The sequence below is a fragment of the Trachymyrmex cornetzi genome, unplaced genomic scaffold (genome assembly GCF_001594075.2).
Source record: "Trachymyrmex cornetzi isolate Tcor2-1 unplaced genomic scaffold, Tcor1.1 scaffold248, whole genome shotgun sequence".
Lineage (NCBI taxonomy): Eukaryota > Metazoa > Arthropoda > Insecta > Hymenoptera > Formicidae > Trachymyrmex > Trachymyrmex cornetzi.
In genome coordinates, this window is record NW_017297144.1 from 1281875 (window position 1) to 1309757 (window position 27883).

At 35.2% G+C, this 27883-nt stretch overlaps 2 protein-coding genes across 3 annotated transcripts in view; both read right to left on the reverse strand.

Annotated features, from left to right (window-relative positions):
* Positions 1 to 18590, reverse strand: part of LOC108761456 (RNA-binding protein 24) — a 30918-nt gene extending 12328 nt beyond the window's left edge. For both annotated transcript variants that reach the window (XM_018508025.1, XM_018508026.1), the window contains exons 1-4: positions 18233 to 18590; positions 8354 to 8764; positions 6922 to 7048; positions 4770 to 4830 (exon numbers count right to left, since the gene is read on the reverse strand). In XM_018508025.1, coding sequence (XP_018363527.1) covers positions 4770 to 4830; positions 6922 to 7048; positions 8354 to 8632 — 467 coding nt within the window. In that variant the 5' untranslated portion in view covers positions 8633 to 8764; positions 18233 to 18590. The remainder of the gene's footprint in view (positions 1 to 4769; positions 4831 to 6921; positions 7049 to 8353; positions 8765 to 18232) is intronic.
* A 5628-nt stretch (positions 18591 to 24218) lies between these two features.
* Positions 24219 to 27396, reverse strand: LOC108761353 (uncharacterized). The gene is made up of 3 exons (XM_018507823.1): positions 27065 to 27396; positions 26345 to 26964; positions 24219 to 24780 (listed from the first exon to the last, which is right to left on the reverse strand). The coding sequence occupies exons 1-3, from the start codon at positions 27195 to 27197 to the stop codon at positions 24250 to 24252; spliced, it is 1284 nt and encodes a 427-aa protein (XP_018363325.1). The 5' UTR covers positions 27198 to 27396; the 3' UTR covers positions 24219 to 24249.
* Positions 27397 to 27883: the final 487 nt, after the last annotated feature.

Sequence of the window (27883 nt, forward strand, 5' to 3'; positions counted from 1 at the left end):
TACGGCTTGCGTCAGAAGAGTGACGACGACAGGTGGATAGGAGCCGCGGTAATGAAAATAGAAATGGACCTTTAACACCCTGCACCGTTTCATCTTTCCGAAAGAAATGAACGTAGATCTTATTCCCGCCAACGACGCGTCAGACGGAAATGAAATACCGAAGTGGTACTCGCGACATTAGAATCGACTGTTTCAAAGAACGTGAGTCAACGTTTTTACGAATGAGTCACAGAAAAAGTACACTTTTTTTTTCTAAGATAGCATTGTACATCAGTTACATGGCTAGCACAACACGGTGACATGTGAAGCATATCATTTTTTTGCTTTGATGTATAGATATCGTTGAATGTATATAGGTCAAATTAGAGAGAAGTAGCGTAACAGTCGATAAATGCAACCGTGTTTTTCAAATAGCGCTTTTTTCAGAGATAATTATTAATCAGTTTTGAGCGAAGAATTTGAAATTGTTCGATATTCTCGCGAAAAAGAAAAATCGAAGTAGGAAGCGTTTCATCTCATCCAAAGAGTTGAGTCACCTCTCTCTTAATTCAGATTTGATTTTCGGTTTATGTGTAACGAATGGGTAGCAGTGCGAGCGGAAGTGATGTACGAGAGCATAAATAAGCGTAGATTTTTTAACACGGCTCGACGCTACATCGTCTTCGTAAGGACGGCCTTAAATCGCGTTAGAATCCTCTCGATAGGGCCTTCGAGCGATGGCAGCTTACAGTTAAAGAGAAGCTGACATGAGGGACAGGTGGTGCTAAATAAAGACTGGACCGTCGCCAGCACGGCTGCAAGATGGCCGGTCGAGACGTTCGGCGTCGTCGCTCTTCGTCGTCGTGGTCGTCGTCGTCGTCGTCGTCGTCGTCGGCGCTCGCTTACGACACAAATTTACCAGCACCGTTGGACGGAACCGTCTCTGACGTCTACCACGACGTCCGGACTGGTGTTGAATTTCACGTTTCCACCTACATTTCGCTAATTTGAGGACGCGCGACGCGAAGCGAACCATGTATCTACGCCTATGCGTGACGCCGACAACGACGTTTTTGCCAATAACGCGTGTCGACGTGCTAAATGCGAATTTTCGGGCGATACAGCTCGCGAATGTTCTGCCGTGACGAAAAATTTCGCCATTGTTAGCGAACCACAGAGTTGCGTTGCGTTGTATTTATTATTGCACGCAAACGTGACGTCAATAAGATTTCGTCAATAAAGATAATTTCATAATGATAAAGAGCTATTTTTAAATCCGTCTAACGTCTAAAAATATAATAATTTTCATTTTATTGTAATATATTATACGCATTTACGCGATTTTAATTGTTTTACGTTATAAATGCGACGCTTTTAAATATGAAATGAGAGTAATTGACTTTGTTAGAGAATCTAATAATTCGAATCCGTAATTTCTACTACGCGAGAGTCAATTGGCCTTTGCATGGGGCTTCACTGGATCTCGCAAAAAACGAACCCCCTTCGTATGACGCTTCTATATATTCACGCTTCTTTCATGTGATTGCGACACGTTTCTTCGCGAGATGAGGAAAGTCAAGACCCCTCCGCGATCTTTCATTAAGAGGCGATAAAAAGGGAGTTTCAGATTACTCCGTGAAAAAAATTATCGCGAAAAGTGACAATAAGGAGTCAAATTACGAGCATTTCTGCTTTCTAAATATTCACTTTTTCCTGTAATTGCGAAAATAAAAAATTGATAATTTTGGGAAGTTATTGTTGCCGTAGTGACGTTCCTATCATTGATACAAACGATAAATATCCGATAATTAACACGGAGTAAAAAAAAAAAGATATTCGGCGCCATATTCCATTTCGCTCATGACATAAAGCTATAAATATATGTATATATACCGTGTTATTTGAAAGTCCAAAAACCACCCACGTACAACACCAAAAAATACAACACCAATAGCGACACCAAGTGTAGTGTAAGCCTTCACCACACACACAAGGTTATTAATATTATATAGTGGTTAGCGGATCCTATATAGTTTCGATGGGCATCCATATATATTTCGTGAAAGACACTTCGAACCACCTTATCGCATTCCAAGGAGGAATATATCTATCTCGCGTCGTCTCTATCCCGAACTTTAAATCGATGTGTTAGCTTAACAAAAATAATTTCGCTGAATCGATCTCCTCGTCTATTTCGAGTATGTGCGAATTTTTCGACCATACGTCGCGACATGATATTGCCCAGTTTAATTTTTGTTCGTTTATATCACAAGTAAGAATTAATGAAGGGATAGCGAGTTGTTAAGCGGAATTTCTTTGAGAGGCTACCTCAATTGTTGTTACAATCGAGTATATTTTTTACGTTCTCCACATTTCGATGAAATTTTCGTGCGGCAATGAAGAATCCGCCGGGCCAAACGAGGTGAACCGCGATAGGATCGATCGTCGCGCGATCAAAAATTAAAACGCCGTTCGTGTCTCGGTGCCGGTCGATTTCCGGCGGAAAGCCTATAAGAAAAGAATCTCGTAGTCTTCGCAAAATCGCGGCTGCGTCTCTCTTTGTTCAACCGAATTCCAACGTCTCTTCATCCTTCGGCTCTCGGCTGCACTCGGCTTCCATCTATCCATTTCTCGTTCTCGCGGAATCACGAAAAGCGTTTTAAGCGAGCGGACGAGGCACGAGATGTCTGCATGGTCTATGTACGCCGAAAGACTAAATATTTATAAGCAATGGCTGGACGGTTCGTTGGCGGATCAGATACGCTTCTTCCTTGGCTTGCGTTAATTTAACGAAAGAACCTTCTATTTTATAATTTATACGGCTCTTTATGCCATTCACATTCATATTTCATGTCATGGTTCTTTAATTAAAGAGGAAACAATGCAGCCGGATTGATGAAATACGTTTATAGGAATCAGTTTAGCTACAAAGATTCGTTAAAGTGTTTTATAATACCTCGTTCGTTTCGACTAAAAAACAAATGAATCAACGCGAAAGGAAACATTGCGAAAATTCGCATCTAAAATTGGAAGATGCTTTACCCTCGCTACGTTTTAGTATTCCCGCCACCATAGGCAAACCAAGAGAGTAATCATATTGTATAATAAACGAAATACAATATACACATGAGAATAAAAATAAAAAAAACGAATTGCCAAAAAAACATTATTACGAAAATAAAAGTACTAAAGTGAAGAAAAAGATTATATTTAAAAGATTGCATAAGAAAAGAACCGCTCATCGGTAAGAATAAACGAATAATAATAACGTTCTCGTTAATTTCTAATTGCGAACTTATTAATTTCAATAATAAAAAAACCATTAATTCACCGAGAAAGTTACGCCGAAAGTTAGATTTTATTATTTTTATTTTTACTAACCAACGTACTGTTCAATATAAATTGAACATAATATCGTTGTTTTTTTATTTTAAGACTTATTTTTTTCTAATGCATCAACGAGTAAAAGAGAAAAATTTATTATAGAAAACTTGCAGTTTCTCTCGATGTCTCAAAATTTTTAAAGACTTTAAAATGATTTCTTGAATTATTTTAGACCTCCGATATATTCTGAGAATATTTTTCAGGCTGGTAGTAGCGTTATCCCTTGTATTTTTTTTCCGTTTCTGTTTACAATGTGAAGATAAAATTCGCCCACCAGTCTAAATAACAAACTAGAACATTTCGATTTTATTTTATACGAGCGGTAATGTCGAACCGAAGAGGTATCTGTACTGCGATTATTATTGCTACGATTATCATTATTAATATTATGCTTATTAAGAAAAAGAGTGTGAAGAGTGTAAAGATATATAATATTAAAAAAAACTAACACCAAAAATAACAAACAATCGCAAATCTCTCAGCAACCGCAATCATTATCATCACTTCACGTCAGTTTCACTAAGAAAGAAACAAGAAAAAAAACACAGTCAAAAAAGTACGTTAGGAGAAGAAGAACAGGCCGATCCCCGGAAGATCTTCACTATGTACTTCATGGAAAGAAATTCGTAGGTACTCATACGTGTAGATTTTTGATACGTGTGCGTGTGCCGCTCTCTCTCATTCCCTTTCTCTCTCTCTTTCTCTCTTTCTCTCTCTCTTTCACCGATCGCTAATACGTTTGCCCTTTTTTCTCTTTCTTTTTCGTGTCTTTGTCTCTCTTTCGCGTTAATATGGGGTCCTTAGAATGGCCCTTGGCCGTCTCAAGGATCTCGGAAAGAGAACTCTCTGCCCGTCTCCTTACGCGCGCGCGTCAGGATGCTGAAACGTCATATATATGGTGTCTTTAAAAAAAAAGCTCGTAAAATTACTCGACCGTGCGATTCCGTTAAGCGAGTGCCTTCTTTGGCTCTTAAACGTTGCATTATCGACTATTAATTGCCGTCCCATCTCCGATATTCCCGAGAAATTCTTGTGTAAAATTAAATAACTCGTGTGCTCGTTACAAGAATGGATTTCAAAAACTATCCCCGTCATAAAACACAAAAAAATGCTCCGTTTTATTTTCCATTTACGAGATAGCGATTAGCAAATTTAAATAACGGCTGCGAAAATGATCAATTGTTTTGCAATTTGACTTGTCTATTTGATAATTGAACGAGCGCTCGAGAAAGCGAAAAATTACGCGCGAAAACGATTTCATTGACTTGCAGCGAATAAATTTGATAGCCATCGACTATGAACAATCACGAGGATTTTTCCTGGCTTAGGCTATTTTGATCTAGCTACAGTTATACGACATATACGTTCTTAATATTCCTCGACAAAGCACATAAATGTAGACTCACCCGTATTGTCCGGGAAGTACTGCTGGGTAGCCAGCCCGGATGCCTGCAGTGAACGGGAATGCTAAAATCACAAATATAATTGGTGAATCTCAGTTATTATTAATTTTAGACTTCTTTATTAATGTACTTGAAATACTTAATATATTTAAATATTCTCTTGCAAAGTGTCAAAAAATTTAACAATTTTCCTTTTTTGTATCTTGTCTGAAACGCGAAATTTTTCTTAAAATAATATAACTTTGCTATTTATTAAATGTAGAAATAGATAATAAAATGTGATGTAATAATTATTATCATTTCAATTTTATAGAGATATATCTCAACATTCTTTTTAAAAGTTAACCAAAGAAACAAATTAACTAGAGAATTTATCAATTAAAAATGTATAATGATTTAAGAGCATCCTCTATTTTTTTAGCCATTAGATTTTGAAACAAAATATGAAAAATTGTTTTTATTGATATTACATTTAAGCATAATTCATAGCATATGTTCTAGAATTTTATTTCACACAAAGTTCATGGAAAGAATAGTAAAAATAATTCATATTTTTAGTTAGAAATTTGTGTCATATCTTCCAGTAAAGCCATGTTTTATTCATTGATATAATCAATATAGAGCTAATGTCCCTTTAGTCTTGTCGGATCAATATATATAGTATGAAATTATTATTACAAAAATAGCAGGTGTGATATTTTTTAAAGGAACAATCGAATAAATGTAAATTCGCATGATTTATTATGAACTAGAAATCTATGTTCTTTATATTGATGACTGAACAAATCGTCCAATTATAAAAACTCAAAATCGATTCGCAGACATTTGTATATATTTTTTTTCATTATTTTCTAACCGAAAACTTCTATTAATAATTATTTCATAATTGTTGTGTCCTATGTTATTGCGGCGCCGCCGTCAATAGAAATAAATACGTATTAAAGCAAACACATAAGTGTAAAACACGTAAAACATGCGCACGAACTTACGTACTGATGGTTCAATGGCATGCTTGCTATCTGAGAGTGCATGTAATAAACTTGAAATGGCCATGCAATCGAATATATCACGATGACTTATCAAGAATGTTCCGTTCTTCCTTGTTGTTAACACAATATAACTTTTCTAAAGCTGTTGGTATATTTTTAGAAATTCAATATAATTGATACGGTTTCGTCTCTTCCTGTTTTAAAATTTTATATATCAAACAGTTGTGATAATTATAAAAAAAAATTAAAACAGAAGATGTGTGGAATATCTAAATTTTAAAAATAATTGAAAAATTTGGAAAATTTCCATCTATAAAAAATTAAAAACAGCTATTCTTTGTTCTTGTTTTCATTAAGTAATAATGATCAGAATTTTTATCGAAGCGTATTAGAAATTTAGATCTTTCCGTGAAAGAACCAGAATTCTTTCAGCTATATTGAAATTCTAAAAATGGAATAAAAAATATAGAAATGGATATAAATGTAGAAAGTAATTTGCAGTATTGAAAGTAATTGCAAATGTAATAATGTGCACTGGCAGCTAAAACTTGACTTTAAAACGAGTTTCTCACTCAGCATTAAACTAGAGATAATTCTTGTATCAGAAAAAAAGAAAGCCAGACAAGACCGGCACTCGGGTTAACGCAAATTTAGACTCAGGTCTCGAAGCGCCAAGCCATGCTGGCTCAAAGCCACCAAGAGAGTTCGAGAGAGTGATTCAGGGGACACTTCACTATTTGGCTGCTCGTCATTCGTTCTTTTTGTTTCATAACTATATAGTATAGTTTACTTGTACATAAAATTGTTGTTGTTTGTTTCAAGATTATCTCTTAGACAAAACTTCGAAGTATGCCAAACCATTTTCATTTTAAATATTACACAATCTATATTTGTCACAATTAACGTTGAAAATAAATTACGTTGATTAAATGTCTCCTCTGACTTATGTTATACATGATTCTATAATTATCGATGATAATTAAATAATGCGACAGAATTCTTATCCTACATGTCCAAAATGCACGTCACGTATTTTTACAACGAACGAAGTTTTAGATATCTGGCAATGTATCAATAGAGTAAAACTCGTGACTGTAATACGCAAATATCAAAAATACGAAATTCATTGGCAAATGCTACCAGTCTTGTAAATAAAATATACTTACTCGTTTGCAAGTTACCTCTGGGCTTAGCTCCGAGAATGGCTAAATTGACGTTTGCTTTGCGACCATCAATAATGGGGTTGGGATCTTTGCATGCCCTTTCCGCCGCCGGTCTGTCTCCCATAATTACCTACGCATAGATTATATTCATTCTTCGATTAATCGAAAATAAGCCTGAATATGTATTTTCTACGTACTCTACAAATCATTATATTCAAATAGATGATATCACACATTAAATGAAACTTTTATTTTCTATTCAGCAAATATCTTGAAAAGCAAAACGACTATTGTTTTTATTCTTACTTAATATACGGAACTTCAAATTCGCCTCTATGTCCATTTCTGCCGATGTAGATTAACTTTAATTTCGATTTAACTTTATGTCTTTTATTTGGTGTTTTTACTTGGCTTGATTTTTGATTTTTTTCTGATTCTATAAAAAACTATAGATTCTACAACGTTTTCTTAGAATCAGAAAAAAATAAAAGTTAAATTAGAGAAATGAACATTAGGGAGATTGCAGGTAAAGATTAGTTAGAAATATGGGAAAGCAGCAGGTAGCAAAGTATTATATAACATGTTATTAAGTCTCGTAAATGAAGAGATGAATAGGAATTTCAACAAAACCTGGGACCTGGATCTTAGGATCTTTTACCATATATTCATTCTAATTTGATTTAAAACATGCAAAAGAATACCATCTTTTTGAAAGCATTGCTACGGTAATAACGACATTATGTTCCAAGGCTCTAACAAAAATATATTCGCGCATCAAAAACTCTTTTCAAAAAATTATAAAGATTTTTTCACCATTTTCTTATTAGAAAAAAATCTATTGAGTTCTGTGGAAAATATTTTGAATATTTTAAGAAGCTTATCGTCGATAAAATATTTTTTAATAAATTTATATAAACAAAATATTTTCTTAATTAGTTATATATATTTAAATTATTTAATATTTCGTTACATATTAATTTAATAAATTCGAATTTTTTAATCAATTAATAAATTAAAAAATGACCATAAAAATAAAAGATGCCATATCTCAACGTTAGTTTGTCCAGGAACAATGTTAAGAAAGTCCATGAAATTTATTATTATGTTATCAGCATATGCTCGCGCTATAAAGAAACAGATATGAGAATTTATACGACGTTGATGATGCGAAATAAAAGGTATTACGTAATGTGGAAAAGCTAAATTTATGTGCATATATAAAAATAGATTAAACATTTATGATTTCGTACAAAGTCATCATAATCATTCCGCTTGAATATAATAGCTAATCGTATCGACTGGCTGATAGTTACTTTCTGTTTTTATAATTCGGAAAACTACAACAGCTAATGCGAAATGGAAATGAAATTTATATGACTTCGATTTATATCGAATCATATTATATACGAAAATATATTAATACGTAATTACTTACGAAGCCATAACCCCTGCTTTTGCCAGTCTGTCTATCCGTAATGACGACCGCCTCCTCGATATCTCCGTAAACGTTGAAATGTTCCCTGAGACTCTTATCGGTAGTGTGATAGGGCAAGCCACCGACAAACAGCTTTGTCCATGTAGTGTCCTTTTGCTGTGGTGTAGTACCGGCAAGGGCCCCCAATCCTTGCACCAATTCATCGGGTGCTGGGGCACTCACAGTACCTACAGCACCCACAGCGCCCACACCGAGACCCGCGGCACCCGGCATCAGCATCCTCCAAATTTTGGCGAGATCACCGCCGGACGGAACAACGACTTGCTCAATCTTGACACGTTCTTTGATACCTCGGTCAACGTTAATAACGCCACAAGCCGTGCAGCATTTAGACACGGAACACTCCCTATTCTGAAAAGAGAAAAAGCCCATATTAAAAGAAAAGAAAAAGATATAAATTTGATTTTAATAATTAACGAAATCGATTGTTTTATAAGCATAAATTCTTCAATAAGATTAAAATTAAAATTTAGAAAAAATTTATATAGAAAGTTAATGATACAATAGTTACGATTTATATTGAAAATTTAAAGAGAAATAGTCAAATTTTATTTTATTTAAAAAATATTTTTATAATAAAATTTTGCATAATTTTAATTTGCCAAAAGGATTAATCTAAAGCTCTTATTCTTCGTTAAAAACAAATTAATGTTTAATTTTATAAGTTTAAAATGTTATCACTTCATGAAGCATTTATGTAGTAGTAGAAACTCATTTTAAAGAGAACAAAATATTTTGACTGAAATCGATATTATGTATTTTCGTCTCTACACTTCAAAGAGAGTATTCCAGATTTAAATACTGCATGAGAACGATTTTACTTTTTTTCATTTCTTGTATGAAATAGATGTAATAGAATTTTATAAAGAGTGATACTTATATTTTGTTATTTGTTATGCTTTGAGAAAAAATAATGAGAAAATTTATAATAACTCTTAATTGAACAAATTTCATTAAAATAAAATGAACTAATTAAGGTTCAGAATTTAATAAAAAATTAGAGAAAAAAAAATAAAAGTCGTAATGAGCCAACGCAGACATAAGTACGCCAAAATAATAGTTTTTTTTTAAATTTCATATACATTAACTGATAAGTAAACGTTTCGATCACTTTTTTTATCTTTCTTGTATTTGTACTGAGGAAGACTAAACAAGTGATTGAAACGTTTAGCTACCAATTGATGTATACGAAATAAGAATTATTATTTTTGCACACTTATACCTGTGTTGACTACGGCTTTTATTTTTTTTAAATCTCATTAATTATCAAAATGTTTAATTTCCGGTATTGGATGTTTTGAACGGAATAACGCATTATGTAATGCGTTAAAGCCTCTTTAAAATCACTATAAATGACATTCTCATTCGTTTTAATGATGCTTGGTCTACATTGTACTCTCGGAGTAGTGTGTTTGTTACGGGAGGATTAATTTGTGTGTCGCGTTACTGTCTAATTCACCCGCGTCCAATTAAGGGGGCCGCACGCGTGCAGCTTAGAAGCTCTGAAAAGATACAATTCTCACCCCTATGAGGGGTGAAAGAACCGTTGCACTTCGTTATGCAAACTTAATGCATGTATGTGTGCGAGTTTCGTGACAATTAGGTTTTAAGCATGCAACTAAGCCGACATCCGTACTTAACGTGTACGCTATAATGATGTACACGTTTTGATATGTACATGTCAGTATGTATAGAGCAATTGTAACAACGGTAAAAGAAGCGCTATTCATTTTTCTTTTAAAGAATTTTATTTCGCTGATTTATGAAACGCTGCTCACTCACGTTGGCTTCAGTGAAAGGGGAATCATAATTGAGTGAAATGGATGCGAAATTCTCTTACACAAAAAAGAGATATTGCTGCTACTTAGGCGCCAAGCAGAACTTAAAAAGCAATTACCGCAACGTAGAATTACACTAATTAGCTTAGAGACTAAATATACAATAATTAATAAGCGATTGATATATATATATATATATAATTAACTAACTTTAAGCATTAAATTAATTTTTTCAACGTACATTTTCTGTAGAATTACAGCGTAATATATAAAGTATATTTCTTTTGTCTAATTGAAAGATAGAAACTTTGCTTTTATAAAATCGTCTATCTTACGCAATGTCATGAAAGCTTCAAGTCGCGCGAAATTTTTCTTGAAAAGATTTGCAAAAGTAAAATCGCATGCGCGTGAGTAATATATCTAAAATAACTTTCTCTACGTAGTAAATCATGTCATGATGCACAGTCAGCGATAAAACAACGAACAGTATCTAAAACTATAAAAAAAAAAAATATGAAATAGAATTCATGATATTGTGTGCATTTAACATTTAAAAAGTTAATATGTATTTTCAATATTTGAATTTTTTAAAATCTGAACGATATAAAATAATCGGTAACCGATGCACAGCTTGAATTAAAATATCACTATCTTGTTTTGAGATTATATATTAAAACTGGTTTTATTAATTTTATTTATAGCAGTAGAATCATATATATTTACAACAATAGTCTGACGTGAGGAATTAAGCAACCCAATAAATGAAAAAATATTTTACGTCATACAAACGATTTAAAAATTCCGTTTACAATATGCAATGATGCAACACGTATCCATCTACGCTCGTAACTTCCTGCAGTTCAAAGAACGCGAGAAGAACCGAAGGGCTTTCGTTTACACGAAAACGAATCGTCTTCTAACTTCGTCTCATGTGTAGTCACTTACTTTCGTCTACCCTCTCTAGCGTGCTCGAATCGATGACTCCTTCGAACACAAAGGGAACAGATAAAGCTCCCTTTTGCGTAGAAACTGAACCCCTGCATCGTGGAAAATCCGACGGGTCGACAGGACGGTGAAGAGAAGCGAGAGGGCTTTACCCTGAACGATAAAGAGGACTATACGGGCTGAGAAGCAAGGGCAAGGAGGAAGGACCATGACCTCCATCTAAGGCTCTCTCTCGCACTCTTCTCTAAAGAAACCTGAAAAGAGAGCCAGTTTTGCTCCTCACGTAGAGAACGAACCAGGGTCGAGGGAACCAGGTAGTAGGGCATTTTTCGTGCGGCTCGTCTTTCGAGTTTCTGCAACGCGTTCAGCGTCGATAGAAGAAGAGGGAGAAAGGGCCCTTTTTCCCCCGTCACGTTCCTTTTCCTCTCACTCGGCGTTTTCAACACACTCGCTTCTTCTTGCCCGAACATATTGTGTGCGCCGGGCCCTATGGCGAGGGCAGAGGGGCCTTCTACGGGCCCCCCGCCTGTTCTCCTTGCCCATCCCTCCTTCTGCCCTTTCCTACCGGTACTTCGACAGAACGACCGTCGGTTCCCGGTCGAGATCCCCCAAAACGACGGCAGCTGCTGCAGAAAACCGGTGCAGCACGCCGTATAATCATATTGTTGTATTGCCATCGCCGCCCTCTCCTCCTTCACCATCTTTTGCTCTGCCCTAGACGTCCTAGCTGAGTTCGTTCGAAACGTTTACACGAAAAATCGCTTTTCTTAGCTCTACGATTTAACCACGATGAGAGATACTTCCGTGAAGCATTTATATTTCAAATATATTACAACGTAAGGCATGACTGTGTATCAATAAAATTTTTAATCTAGGCATCGTAAATCATCGCAAATTAAGTCTAAAATAATATACAAAGTAATGTGTCGTATATAATTTGCAAGTTAACGATCTTAAATTCTTCTTTAACTACCACTTGTTAGAAAAACGTTTCAAACAAGAATGGATTCCGTTTAAAAAAATCATAAGTGACTTCGAAATCTCGGACGCGATCGTGCGTAAAATTATGTTCCCCTTGACACCATGCAATTTTCTTTTGAAACATTTTCTTAGTAAATAATTCAAGAATAATTTAGGGTTATTAAATCAAGTGAATCTTTATGTATGATGTATCCATATTCAATTTCTATATTACTATAAGATGATACAGATGACTCTTGCAGATCACAATTTATCAAATAAATCCTCTTTTCACTGTAAACAAGGGTAACGTGAGAAAAAAATATTTTTTTAGTTCATATTTTCGAGTTTTGCGGAGTCACATTGTGAAAATGCACCGTCGACTACCAACTTGGCGTTAGTAAAGGCAGTTTCAACCCTTTAGGTAATAAGAGGCACGGATTACGGAGGGTAGAAACAATAGCCGTACGCGGCCGGCTGACTCGTAAGCCGGCGGAAGTACACGGTGTGCGACAGAAATCCTTGACGATCGCGAGACATGAAAATTTCGATGAATTTCCAGTTATATTCACTGACCGTGTTTCGTTGGAATGTTGTTCCAACGAGGTGCACAGTTCGCGCGCAATAGGATCTGTTTCTGTCGAGATGAATGAGGCCGCTATTTCATTTGTGCGTTTTTATCGTACGACAAATGTTTCGTGCCTGTTGATTGGCTACAGAATAGAGAGATCCGAGGACTTCTCTGTCCTGCACACATTTGTCGTATGACAAAAACACACAAATGAAATAGCACCCTGAAGCTCGCAGGATGTGCTTTCTTGTGGCAAAAACTTCGCGGAATGTTTAAAGCGTTCGCGAATACCTACTCGTTGAGAAACACTGGTTTTTAATAGCTCACACGTGGACTATGCGGACACCCTGTGGTGCACGAGAAGAATGTACTTCTCGGACGCGCCGCACTTTGGCGACAAGTTCCCATCGCGACGCATAACGTAGAGACGTCATCGTCTTTTGGTCGTGTCGAGCGTGCATGGCGTGTCGTTCGGCACTGGCCAATTGCCATACGTTTCATGAAAGCACTCGCGAAAATATCCTCTCGGCCAAAGTCACAAAGAAGGCCAATCTTTCGAAAAACACGTGTGACGCATAGTTGTCGTCAGGTTTCGCGAAAAAATGTCGGATATACGCGAGTTAATTGCAGAAGTGCAAGTGAAAAATGCATTAATCTCTAAAAACAAATCTGATACCTCAAAGACTCAGTTTTTCATTTAATGATTGACTTATGGTTAGCCTTAATCTGATGATAATGTAAAAATTGTTTTCTCTTCTATCTGTAGTTAATCATCAAACTGATTAGTGGTGAACAACTGCTAGGTCCAATTTTTCATTATCCGATAACTTGTGATTAAGCTTAACTTGATGTTTTACCCAATGGACTTCATCCACATTATCATAGACGAAGCTCATTGGATAAACCATCAGGTTCAGTCTTACCACCAGTTAACCAGAAAATGAAAAATTGGACCCTAACGTTACTATTAATAAAACCATTAGTTTAGTGATTAATCATGCTAGAAAAACATTATTTTTAATCATTAAGTTAAGTGAAATTAAGTTTTAAATTACAAGTTAATCAGATAATGAAAAACGTCTAAATCGTCGTAATGAGAATCTCCATATTATATACATATTTTTAAATAGAAGTATTTAAGTACTAAATACAAAAGAAAAAGAAATTACTTCTGATGCCTTTAAACTTATAATTAGTAGTATATAACGTAACTTTTCATTGTTTAAATTTTACGACTGTTTACGAAGAATTATATATTTAATTACTCTGCTTCACGCATATTTATATAAATGTAATCAATTTTAAAACGAATTTGTGTATTCCGTTTTTTCTTTCGCAGACTTTACAAGTGTACATCCTACATGTGTAGTTGTCAAATAAATTTCGAAACAATTTCTCTCTTTCAAATACTAATTGGCATGTGTCCGCATCTTTCTGCAAAACTTGTCGCGACAAGTTTATACGTTTGTATGCGAGCCTCGCTACGCAGGCGATAACGTCATTATCAAATTGTTTGCATCTCATGCAGGAACACTTGTTGAAGCACGATTGACAATAAACGTTGTACGTCTGCTGAAAGTTTATATGGCGACGATTCGCGGGCGGGATCCGAAGAAACGTTATGCGCTACTTGTCCGTCGATAGCGTGAAAATTACATGGCTTATATTTTTCTATATCGGAGATATCGGCTAGAAAACAGTACATTGTCGATCACGTGTTAGAATGCCGAAAAAAGAAAGAATTCTCTTTCCATGCTATTAGAGAGATTAACAGTCGTGACTTGATTTTATAAAACGTATACATGTGTATAATTTACACTGGAAAAATTTACTAAATTTTAATCGATATTTATTTGAACAGTTTGACTAAATATTTACTAAATGTAAATGTATATTTATTTGATACTAGAACCATTAATTTAAGTATTTTTTTTTTATTGAGTAATACTTATTTGATACTATTTAAACACACACACACACACAAATATTTATTAAAATTTAGTAACATTTTTTTATTGTATTATATTAATCTTTTTTATTATTTTATAATCAGCTTAATTCCAAACATTCATAGATGTATTTAGAAGTTTCGTTTTTATCAAAAGAGTATAAATAAAAATTGAAGTAACTAGTGTTACTTTGATTCTCGTTATTATTCGGTAGAAACAAGGTAGAAGGATACAGGTATTTTATATGGACAATGGATTCTGTATTCAACTTTTAGGACCTTTCGTAAAATTCATAAAACTTAGCGAACTTCCGAAAGAACATCGAACATTAACATAACTCGACTTAGACCAGTCCCGTTACCTCTCAAGATAAAATGAGCAGAAAAATCACAGCGAACTTTCGCGAGTAAATAACTTCCACGTTCTTATGCAAACTTATGAAATTTCTTTCACGCGCTTTCCACGGAAAAGAAAAGCAGTCAGATGTGATTCTGATTGAATTACTTCCAGAGCATCTTCATGGTTGGCTTATTTTCAATTAACATATGTATTGAGTGAAGATTAAATTAATTTTAAAATATATGTTAATTTTTACATTGTCTTAATTTAAATCTGAAATTTAAGTTTTACACTGAAAAAATACTAAATTTTAACAAATATTTGACAAATAAGAGTTTAAAGCTTGTAATGATCGAACTTCGACCGTTACAGGCTTTAAACTCTTATTTGTTGTGTATTCACATTATACTCTTAATAAATCTATTTGTTGTGTATTCACATATACAGTCTTAATAAATTTATTGTATAATAAATATTTGTTTGAATGGTTTTAAATAAATATGTATTTATTAAATGAAAATAAATATTTGATACAAAAACCATTAACTTGTATCATTTAACTATCATTTAACTATATTATATATCATTTAACTATATTTTTTTTATTGAATTTATTTAATGTATTTATTTAATGTAATGATATTTATTTAATGTAAGTATAAACGTTTACTTACAAGTACTATTCAAAGAAGTATCTATTAAGATTTAGTAAATTTTTTTCAGTGTATCGAAAACGTTTTATCACTAGCTGTGTACTATGAACAATAGGCTATTCGTAACCATGGGTGTCACTCTGAGCAATTTTTCAGCCAGAAACGCTATCACCTGCGTCCGTTTCCAGACGTACTGGCTCGGCAAAATTGTCGGGCACGACCGTCGGGGTTTATTAATAAACATCGGGGAACACGTGCCGGTCGCCCTTTGTCGCGACGATCGGGCCGTTGAACGGGGGTTGAGAGGGGACAGCTGAGAGAAGAAGCAGACCATTTTACGAACGTGCAAGATGGCCACGCGCCACCGCGCAGTTTCGCGGACGGATAAACAGAATTTCCTGCGCACACAAATTCGCGCGCCACGCGATCTTACATGCCACGTACAGCAAAATCGGATTCAGTCGAGACGCCGACGTTTCGTGCCGACTGATCGTATATGTAGATCACACGGGATCCAGGGAAGTGCACGCTAGTGTCGCTCTCGCGAGGTGATGCATCCAATTTTATCGGTGCATCTCAATGTCGCGATATGCAGAGGCGAGTGAGTGAGCAGTGATGACAGTGTTTCCCTCATAACTAATAATGCTTCATATCTTCCAAGGATAAAGCAGCCGCATATAATGGCTACGACCATTGTTATAACTCATCATTCATTTAAATGATTGATTATTTTGCTTGACGCTGTTTGTATTATTCTTTTCTATTATTCCGATAGTTAGTTCTTAATCAATGAGCTTCCGGTGTTAAATCACTAAAAAGTCTCATAATTTTTTATGGAATTCAAATATAAAATCTTATAAATATCGTGAGAAAAATGGTCTAGGATTAAATAGTAACTCTGGTGGAAATTCAAAATTTTTTAGTTAAATCTATAAAATTCTAATTGAGAGAACTATAGAATTCTAACTGATACAATTATTCTGGTAAAAATAAGAATTCCAGTAGATTTTAGTAGAAATATTGTATCAACCAGAATTCCGATTATCTCAACTAGACTTCTAATAAATTCAACCAAAAAGTTCTGATTTGTCCATTTTCAATCAGAATTTTTTCAGTGATATCTCAATTATACAGGAAATAATAGCACGAATATACATATATAAGACCCAATTGCACCAACGTTACTTTAGGGGTGTGCGTATCATTTTATCCTTCTTTATTTATGAACAACAAGGACGAATGATGCATCATGTGATTCATGCTCGGAACGCACTCTAGATTTATTCGTGTCTTATGCTCCAACATACTCTAAAGTCCGATGTCCACGATGCTAGAAATCGGTCCGAGACCTCGGATGAAGAAAGAATTGACCAATCGCATTTGGTCATGTGACCAAAGTGTTTAAATGTGATTTGTTAATTCTTTTTCTGTTCGAGATCTCGAACCGATTTCTAGCATCATAGATATCGGCCTTAACAGGCTCCTACCATAGTTTTTACTTATTTTAACGTGCTCGTTGGAATGAGTAGGTAAGAACTAGAAGTTATGGTAGAAACATGTTGAAGCATGTTGGAGCACGTTGGAGCATGCGACGCGAATAAGTCTTTTGACTTTAATCGTTTCCGTCATAGTGTAATTATATAATTACATCTTTTCTTCTTTGGCTCTTATTAATTTAGTAACACTATAAACTTATTTTATATATCACGTTTGATTTGTTATGTAGTCAAAATGGTTGTTTAGAAAAAAATAATTCCGGTTCATATTTTTGTAAAAATAATTATTTGTAAAATAATTATTTTCCGGTTCGATACAAAAATACGTGACACAAAGGATTAAGTGAAGCTTAGAATTCTCTCTTTTTCTCTTTTTAAAGCTGAGAGAGAGAGAGAGGAAGAGTTTTAAGCCTCGTTTAAAGTTAAAGTAACGTTGATATAATTAGGCCTAATTCGAACAAAAAGAAACTTTTATTTGTATACTTAGAAATTAGAAACTAATCTACACTCGATCTTAACGCCGCATATTTTTATAATTATAAAGCCGCGATGTGAAAATTGCGTGAAGCGACACGCCATAACGATAGCAATTAACTATCATTAATTAACATTAATGGTAGCTATCAACGCTAATGAGCCGCGCAATGCCAAAATTCATACAACGAGCACGATGATAGGCAGCTTTGCACAAGGCATGCATTAAATATAACACTTGCTAACGCAAAACCGATAACTTTTTTACGAGTTATCTCGTAGCCAAGTGTGCTATTTTCAAAAGGAATAACAGCGGATCGAAAATAGATCGATCGAAGAGAGAAGTGGAATCTACCGAAGTTAATCGCATCTCCTGAAAGCAATTACGAAATCGGTACAAATTGATATGAGTATCCAATATATCGAAAATTTCTGTTTCTCTTGTAATAATATTAGGTCTGTTCGCGTTGCTCGAACTTTTTGCACATCTTCGCTTTTTTTCTTTACAAAGCCACAAATATATATATTTATCTCATTTTAAGTGCAAAAATATTTGGGGATTTCATGCAACGCGGACAGACCTATAGTTTCCGGAAGTCCGTTTTTCTAGGGAATTTTCATAAACGATCAGTGCTAAATAATTCGCTCACTTACGTGTGTATCGCACTATGTACGTCTGTCCGTTGCACTACGCCGTGATAATCCCAATAAGCGATGGTACACAAACAGTTATACACCAAGGTTAGGAATCCTTCCGCCTGTGTGGAATCTTCGCGATCTATATGAAGCACGATGCACTTCCGGAAAAAACCGACTATTCGGCTCGATTAAAGAAATACTCGCGAAAACTGCAGGCACCTTTTTACATCAAGGATGGTCGTGTTCGGCCAGTTCGCGTTACAGTCACCACGCGGTGTGAACGGTGGCTCGGTTCTTGTGACCGTGAACGCGTCCAAAACGGAACCGACGCCGATGAAAGCCCACGTGCGAGTGCTAAGTCTTCCGTTTGAGTTGCCGCGGCTACTACACGGCGCTTCAGTTCGCCAGTTTCCTTGCCAGTTGGTCTGCCATCGAGGCTCTCGATTGGCCGACATCTATTCCCACTCTCGTCCACGGATACGTGCGCACGCAAGCAGCCCCATACCCAGGAAACATGAGCGCTGAAATTCAAAAAGCAGGGCCGATCGGTATTTTCACGCGGTACTCGGCGACGCTGGTTTTGAGATGCTTCTCGCGGGCACGGCAGGGTAATGACTTGTTACTGGGTGATCGATTGTCCCGAGAAGCACGTGTGCGCGACGGGGACTTGGCACGATCGTGAACAAGTCGTTCGATCTTTTCTCTTTTGGGGTGTTTGTACTTTTTCTATAGATTTTCTACGCGCCTCCATCATAACTTTGATGATTGACATAATTGGTCCATGTTAATTTATATACCTCTACATCGAACGCACAACTTTCACTTATGATTTAGTCTATCGTATAGATCATAGATTTATAAAATTTATATTTATTTTTTTTATTGATAGAACAATTTTATAAAATCACAATTAGAATTATTATTACAAATTATTGCGTAGAATCTATATCTAGAAAATGATAATATACGAATATCATTTTATCAATTACAACCGAATTCTATTTTTGTCATTCTAATTTCTCTTTCGAGAAAATATATTTATGGGATTAATTTTTCATAATTTATATATCGAAAATGCATCTCAACAAATGAGAGAATATTTATATAGTATTTATTGTGAAAACTGCAATTATTAAGAGTTTTATTATAGAGTAGAAGATCGAAAATATCGAAATATCTTCCTTTATTCCACGAGAATTTCTCTTACGAAAATGCATAACAAAGCGAAGCGATTCTAAGGGATCTACGAGGCGAGGCGGTGGTCCGCGGAAGAGCATCAGCTGTTCGAATTATTATCGTTGCAGACGACGGCAGATGTTCGCTGGCCTGAAACGTTCTCCCCCGAAAGCTTTGAACTCGCTGATCCTTTTTCTTTCGGGCCGGTGAAAAACTCACGAGGAAAGTGCACCTTTTCAATGCGCCTTGTACGAACATTACAAATGCAATACAAACAGAAAATGAATGCATATTATCTTGAATTAGAAAATGCAGGATATCCGGCATCCCGCATTCTATAACGACTTATTTTTTTAAACTATATCAAGAATCTTAATGTTAATTTTCACTTTTGTATATTAAGTATCAAATACATAAAACAATAAGATATTAACAAATTATAGTATCTTTTTAACAAACTTATAAAGGCTTATTATATATTTATGGTTTCGGAAAAATGTAAATTTGTTATTTTGTTGAATTAAAATAACTTTTCTACAAAAGCAATTCTTCTATGTACAGTTTCATGAATTTTATTATATTGTCCTCCACTGAGAGAGAGATTTCATGTCTCTCATCAGTAAAGACCTAGGTTTACGATTATGAAAATTAATATGAAGAGTAGTATTGTCCTCCATGGTGCTTCTTATACACGTTATGCAAACAATCACAGTCGTAGATAGTCGTAAGGAGTTTTATTATACGGTGCTTCCGGGCAGGCAACCAGGCAGCGATAATTCGTAGCTGCCCAGCTACGTTCCCTTTGATGCCAAGGATAGACGAAGCTCGGGAACGTCGCGCATTGTTCGAAACCTGCCGTTACTTACGTGTGACGGAATATAGGATATCATCGTCCGTCGCGTTCGCGCTCGAAGGAGACCCCATAGGTTCATGGCACGCGCTGCCAGCTGCCCCACAGCTGTCTCTCCTCTGTCGTCCCCCATATACGAGACCAGGGTTCTTACCCAACCGTGGTGCATTTACCACACCGAACGAACCGTTTCGCTTCTGTGTGCACGACGCACGTGCGTACGACTCGGCAATATTTTATTAGCGTGCACATTGCGACGAGTGAAGCACCCTTTCAAATCCTAAGAAACGAATCTTGAGAAGTACCTGATCCGAAAAGTCCGTCCAAATACTCTGAATAATTTCGCAAAACTGCCATAAAATTACAGCTTTTTTAACACACAATTATTAAACATTAAACAGGCGATATTTAACTATAGCTTTGAGAATTTCTGAATCTAATTATATTTTTATAAAAATATTATTTTATTATGGATAATAATCATCGAAATAAGATATAATCAAATATACTCTTTAAATTTTTTGAAGTAGAATCTCATTTTAAAGAATGAACATTCCTCTAGTTTTCAAAAAGAATGGCAGAATGTTCAATCTTTAAGAGTGAGTAAGACTCTACTCTAAAATTTAAAGAATAATATCCAGTAGAGAAGAGTTCTTATTCAAAAGAATCTATTTAAGTATCTAAAATGTATATGATTCGAACAAATAATTTTTTACTTAAAAGTTCAAGCTGCTATTTCCTATGTGAAATATATATGCTGAATTGCGTATACGGTATCACTGAAAGGTGGGACCATGGGGCTCTACATTTGCGGTTTCCCATCCGGCTCGACCAGTGCATTCTCGCAGGAAATAGTCCTGGAGTATCCTAGAGGATACAGGGTTATTGGGTTTCGCGTGGAAAAAAAAAACGAGATCGCCGGTAGCAGAAAGTGAGTATGAGGAGAGGATACGAAGAGACGACGCGTAAGTGCTTGCACGAAAAATAAAAAGGACTGTGAAGGGAGAAAAGCGAAGTGCACACGCCAAGAACCGGAAATCCCAGGGCGTTCAACTCTGACACCCGGTATATATTTAGATTTAAAGAGACCCGATCTAGTCCGATTTCATAGATATATGATGCCATTAATCGATAAAATATCTCGGTCTTGAAAATAACACTAAATCTTAGCCTGAGAAAAATGTCTAGTTGGAAATGGACGGACCATAAAATTCTGATTATATTAATTAAAATTTCGGTTATTATAACTAGAATTCTATTACGTTTAACCAGAAAATTTTGAATCGTTCATTTTTAACCACAAATCTAATTAATCCAACCAGACATTTTTTTCAGAGTATACAATATATTCATCATTCTGTCCACAGAATTACGTATTTGCTCGAAAGTTAAAGGTATATTTTATAGCAGTCATAATCTAGAATAATAAAAAATTACTACGGTCTGCATTCGTCGTTGCAAAAGATATAAGATTATGAACAATTGTTAAATCGCATCGTTAAAACGTTATCACAATCGTGCTTAAACGTGATGTGCAGAAATACGTTACACAAGTAAAATCGCGAATTTTACGAGGGAATGACATATTGAAAGGACGTCGCCTGGCAAACAGATTTTTCTTAATCATTCCTATGGTAATTCGTTCAAGAACGTTTTAGAGATATCGTTCTAAATGAAGCTTATTACGTGAGAGCCATGTGTTTTGAAAAACAGAATTATTTACGACACATCTGAGAGAAATGGGCATTAAATCGGCCGGCCACGTGGCGCTCGATAGCATCGTCGTTTTTAAAGAAAACTTAGCACTTCCGCGAAGGAAGCTGATCATTTCCTACATCGTGTTTATTGCACAATCGCGCACGCAATGCCGGCACGGTTCACCCACATAACCGCGCCGCGAACCCATGGAATCGCCGGGCGAGCGACGTATCGTATACACGCGTCATGCCGAGAGTGTAACGATCGAGGGAAATTACTGTAATCGCGGCATGTTAGAGTTTCGCGATTGACTCACCCGCCTATAAAGCTCCCGTCTTTCACACGCACTTTGGGACAGAGGCACGCGCGACTTGTTGAAACCCTACTCGCCGCTCGACCCGGCTGTGTTAAAAGCGAAAGCGCAACGATGACAATAATTAAATATCCGGGTACACGCATTTACATATCTTATCCGCACACTTTCTGTACTTTTTCCGCATCTTTAGCAACCTACATTTTTTCCTGGATATGCATTATTTTATTTCGCAATTTTAACAGTATCCCTTTAATTATGATGTAATAGTCTCTTTACTTAGAATATGACAATATTTTTTATTAACGATATCTGTATCACTTTGAAAATGAAGATAATATATCAGGATATATTTTCTTCTGTATTTCTGTACATTTGTTCTTGATTTTCACTTTGCTTATCATGAATTAAACGTCGATGCGCGATTTAGATGAAAGTCTGCCAGCTGAAAAATTACGCGCGAAAGCTGCAAAGTACCGGCGTCTTTAGAGACACAATACCAGCGGTTGGCGGCCTTCTCGAAATAGATGAGGAGCCCAGCCCTCCAAACTCGTCCGAAAATAAAACAGGTTTCTTCCTTGCGAACGACGACGTCCAATTGGTTGGACTACGACGGAACAGTCATTTATTTATTATCCGTATATTTTCGATAGTAGTGTCGTGCTATTCACGCCGATCAACGAAACTTGAACACCATTAGCGGATTATCGTTTTATTGATCGGTTCACGCAAAATCTCTAACAACTGTGTAACTTCATGAGCAATTGTTCAAACAAGTTACATATGTAGAAATTCGTATTATGAAGGATATGAACTTCTCATAATAAACGTTTTCTCTCTCTCTCTCTCTCTCTCTCTCTCTCACTCGTGGAGAGTTATTATTTTTACACGCATCTTGAAATTGTCTTCAATAATGTTATCAGTTATAGATCAAAATTGACCTGCAGTGACGTGATCTAAAAATTTGGATTGATATAATTATTCAAAAGTTTTTTTCTAGCAATAATAATGTAAATAATTACCTAAAAAAAGAATGGAAAAATACGTTATGCACAGTAGTTTAAACTTCTACCTACTACAGCAAATAATGTCTGATTATTCGTAACTTTCCGTAATTTTTATTCGATACAGAACGTTTATACATAAATGCATAAAACATTACTCATCCAATTTGTACGTATTTTCTTTCAAGATTGTATTTCATTAACTTTAAATAATTTTTCCATACAATAATTAAATCCGTATATAAGAATTATATACTAATCATAAATAATCATTAATAACATCATATAAATAGACTCTAGAGTGTTTATAAGAAATTATATATTAAAAAAAAAAAACAAATGCGTCATATGAAATCTTCTAATTGTAAGGTGAAAATTACATTTAAATTGGTAAGGATGCCATAAGTAAAAATGCAACTAGATAAAACTGACAGGCAATATATTTCAATAATTGACAATACAATTTGTATTTCTATTTTTTGTTGATTAATGCCACAAGGTTTTCGTAAATAATTACCTTTTCCTTACAAGATGAATATTAAAAGTATAATATAAAAAGAAAACTTTCTAATAGAGAAAGAGTTTTTAATTCATATATATATTGATAATTTTTTATAATTAAAAAAAATGTAAGAAAAATGTGCTTACTAATGTATAAAAAATAAAATTATACATAGAAACTAAAAATTATAACAAAAATATTTCGGTTTTATCAGAATTACAAAACGAATTATATCGAGCGTTTTTAAAAATTTTCGAAATTTTAGAACTTGAAAATTAATTATAGTGCATCATAATAGGTACGTAATAAATTGCAATCTTATAATATATATAAACACACTATCAGATTTTATATAAAATTAGCTTAAAATTTATTTTATCTTTGTATAAGTAATTTTTTAATTAAAAATATATTCTCATTTTTATAAACTCATTAGACACGATCTACTTCACAATTTAGTAGACGTTAACGAGCTTCGTATAAAGAATATTATTTTAGGGGTGTAAAACCGTCGCTGATATTTAATGGTGGATATCCAGAAGGATACACTCTGTTATAATCCGTGCTTGCGAATTCATTTGGTTGATCGGATGGGAATGGCGCGGAAAGAGATGGATTAAAGCCTTGGTAGACATTATATTTGTCGTCTTGATAAAAATTAGTAGGTTGTTCATACGGTGCATTGTAATTGATCTGACTGTACGGATGCGATGTTGTGAAATCCACGTGGTGTATATTCTGTGGATACCCACCATAATATCCCGGGAAGATATGATGATGGTGATGATGGTGGTGATGCGTTGTATTTGCACTGTCAGGTGAAATTGTCGTAGTATTTGGTCTCATAGTAGGTTTATCTGATGTTGTATCATCTGGTTCCTCCGTCGAATTCTGAGCTCGGCGAAAATTCGAGCTTGCTCGCAAATCATCGGCATTCTCGTGAAAATATTCACGCTCTCTGACTGATCCTTTCACGTTGGCGCGTCTCCGCTGACCCTCTTTGCACCCGCGTATCGTATTCTAGTGAAATTTGTTAATAATACTTGTTAATAATACAAGAAAAAAAACGGTTTTGCTGAAGTATCTAAAAATGTAGCTAGATACAGATCTGAAAATAATTTTGTTGAATCACTAAAATAATTATGTAGAACGTTGATGATAATGCTGTAACAAGTTTTAACATTTTAGCAATTAGTGTGTCCTACGCAATTTTTATTGAATCACTGAAATAATTATGTAGAACGTTGATGATAATGCTGTAACAAGTTTTAACATTTTAGCAATTAGTGTGTCCTACGCAATTTTTTTGATGATTCAAATAAAATTGTTTTTAAACTTGTATTTATAGTTACATTCTTTCCGTGCATGAATTTGTTAATATTATTTGTTAATAACATGAATTAATATACAAAGTCACAAATCAAGTATAAATAAATATATTTCTATGAAAGAATCAGAATATAATATAATACGCAATATTAAATTGATAAAAAAAAAGCAGTTTTCGTTGCTAGAATATTATAGAAATGTTACCTTTTATAACAAAGTTATGTTGTACGCGCCTTAAAACAGAAGCGAAGTAAAGTGAAGGAATATATTTTTTATGACGAGATTAGCGACTACATGCATGACTTTATACAAGATACTGCTCCGTTTAAGAACCAATACTTTAACGCGCGTGTTATCTTGACACGTATACATCATGGGCCCAAATTACAGGCGCACACATCTAGTCGTTTACGCGTGGGAATTACGAAAGGCAAATGAAGCCTTAATCATTTGTCACAAGAACACCTGTCGTACACTATGTTATTATCTGAGCATACGCGATAAGATGACCTGTTCTCGCACAAATAGATCCAGCAGTAAACCTAATACGTGTCGGCATTTATCGGATATAAATAATACAAAAACTTTAAAACTCGCTCTAGAATTTTGTTTAGGAACTTTGCTATAGATTAAACAAACGTACACTGTAAGGGCAAGAATACATGACAGACAAAGTGCCGGCCAATTGTTGTTCAAAGACCATGGGAATTTTTGTATATAACGCACATAGGTTTTATATGTAATGACATAATCTTAATTAAATGAAATTATTTACAATGCTTTAAATATGCTTAGTATAACAATAGTAAATTACTCGTCAATTTAATTTGTAATATTACGTATATTCCAACTTGATTCTAAAATTGTATTTCTGACAAATAATTGGTACGGTTTGAACTGGAAATTCTGAAGATTCACAACAGTATATTATTAGGCATCAAGACTCGATTGAATACGGGGTCTTCTTCATTAATTTGAACAATTTTAATTGTTTTCTATAAACAATACACAGTGACGGCCGACATTTTATTTGTTGTGCTCTTGCTCTAACAATAAATATTAATAAAAACAAATATATTACTGATACTTTCGTGTAATTAATTGATGATATGAGTAATCAATGTTGGAGTTTATCAGAAAGCACGGTACTCTCTTTGTTGAGTGAGATGCACATCAAGATAAAACGTCGCGTGGCTTTCCGCTCTGATTTCTATTTGCTCATCGCGGCGCGAGCCGAGATCTATTACATTCTTACCTTCTCTTCCGCGTTTCGATCAGCTTCGGCTCGCAATCTTATGCGATCATCAGCCCCGTTGCCCACGTTGGATGTCTCTGCATCTGTATAGTCTTCATTATTTTCCGCAATATCGTTCGGTCTATTGTCGAACAGGTTTATCACTTGCGGCGTTAAATCGTTATGCGACGTCTGGGGTTTCGCGGCGTCAATCATCGGCGCGAGTCCGAAGGCACCGGGATAAATGAACGGATAAGGTAGCAAGGGAGCGTACGGATATTGACTATAATAGGCGGCGAAATACGGTGAGGTTTTGGAAGAACCTAGATTTATGCTGAGCATCTGTGGCATCTTAGCGATATTCTTCATAGTGGAAGATGCTGCGGTAGCTAATCCACCGAAGCTGAGACCAGTTAGAAAGGCTAAACTACTTAAAAATCGCCCTTTCCTCTTATCCATGTCGCTGTTTATGTTATCCAGACTCCTCGACTCTACCACTTTCGTCGGTTTGCGTTTCGATAGATTGAGATTCTTCCAAAAGATTCCCTTCTCAATTGTTGCATGACTGCCGTTGTTTCTTTCGAGGAGAACGGTATCTTCTGGTTTAGCGACCTTAGTCGGAAGTGTGTCACAATACACCTCTGCAACAAAAAGAGTCGTTGGAGTCGGTGAGATGAATTCAGACGATGTAGCCGCAGAATCGACATTGAAATATCGCTCGAATGTCGAATAGTTGTTTACCACTACAATATACAGCGAAGGCGGTTAAAACAATGATGAGGGAACCCATCGTCACCGCGTCGTGATCGGAACGAAAATGAGGTGACATCGCTAGACTGTCCGATGAAATTAAAAAGCTGCGGGTCGCCCCCATGTTCGATTGCGAGAAAGTGTGTTTGTGGCAGGTATCGTTATAACTATGGTCAATTGCATCGATCTAATTGTAAGCTTCCTGATCGTGGTAGTTACGCCTCTCAAAGAAGAATGTGGGCTATTGATGTAGGATACTCGAGATTATTTCATTGTACTCGACTACTTTCAAAACTTTCATATTCGGAGAGATCTTACAAATCGGAGTAAACACTTCATTAAAATTAAAACAGTATTTGTTCTAATTATGTACATTCTAAACAGAAAGTTTAATACATTACGTAACTTTTTCACTTTTGTTTTTTTTTTCTTTCGCATTATAAATATACTTAAAAATTTTTTATAGAAAATTTTACAGAAACAAAGTGTAGGATCAAGCTATTTAAATCAATTGAGTTACATGTTTCAATTATTGATATAAAACATTAGAAATTATTTAACGATTATTTTCACAGTTACTTTCAATAAGCCGACATCGTACATTTTATATATTACGCTCATTTTTGCTTCACTTTCACTTTTTTTATTGTTCCCAATATTTATAATATTGACGCAACAGTGGACTTACGTTAAACTTTAATTCATTGCTGGATAATCTATCTAGTACCACACCATTGTAACTGTTGACTGATAATACTTTGTGAGAATTCAAATAAAGCGCCAATATTCTCTTCGATGCGCACGCGATCC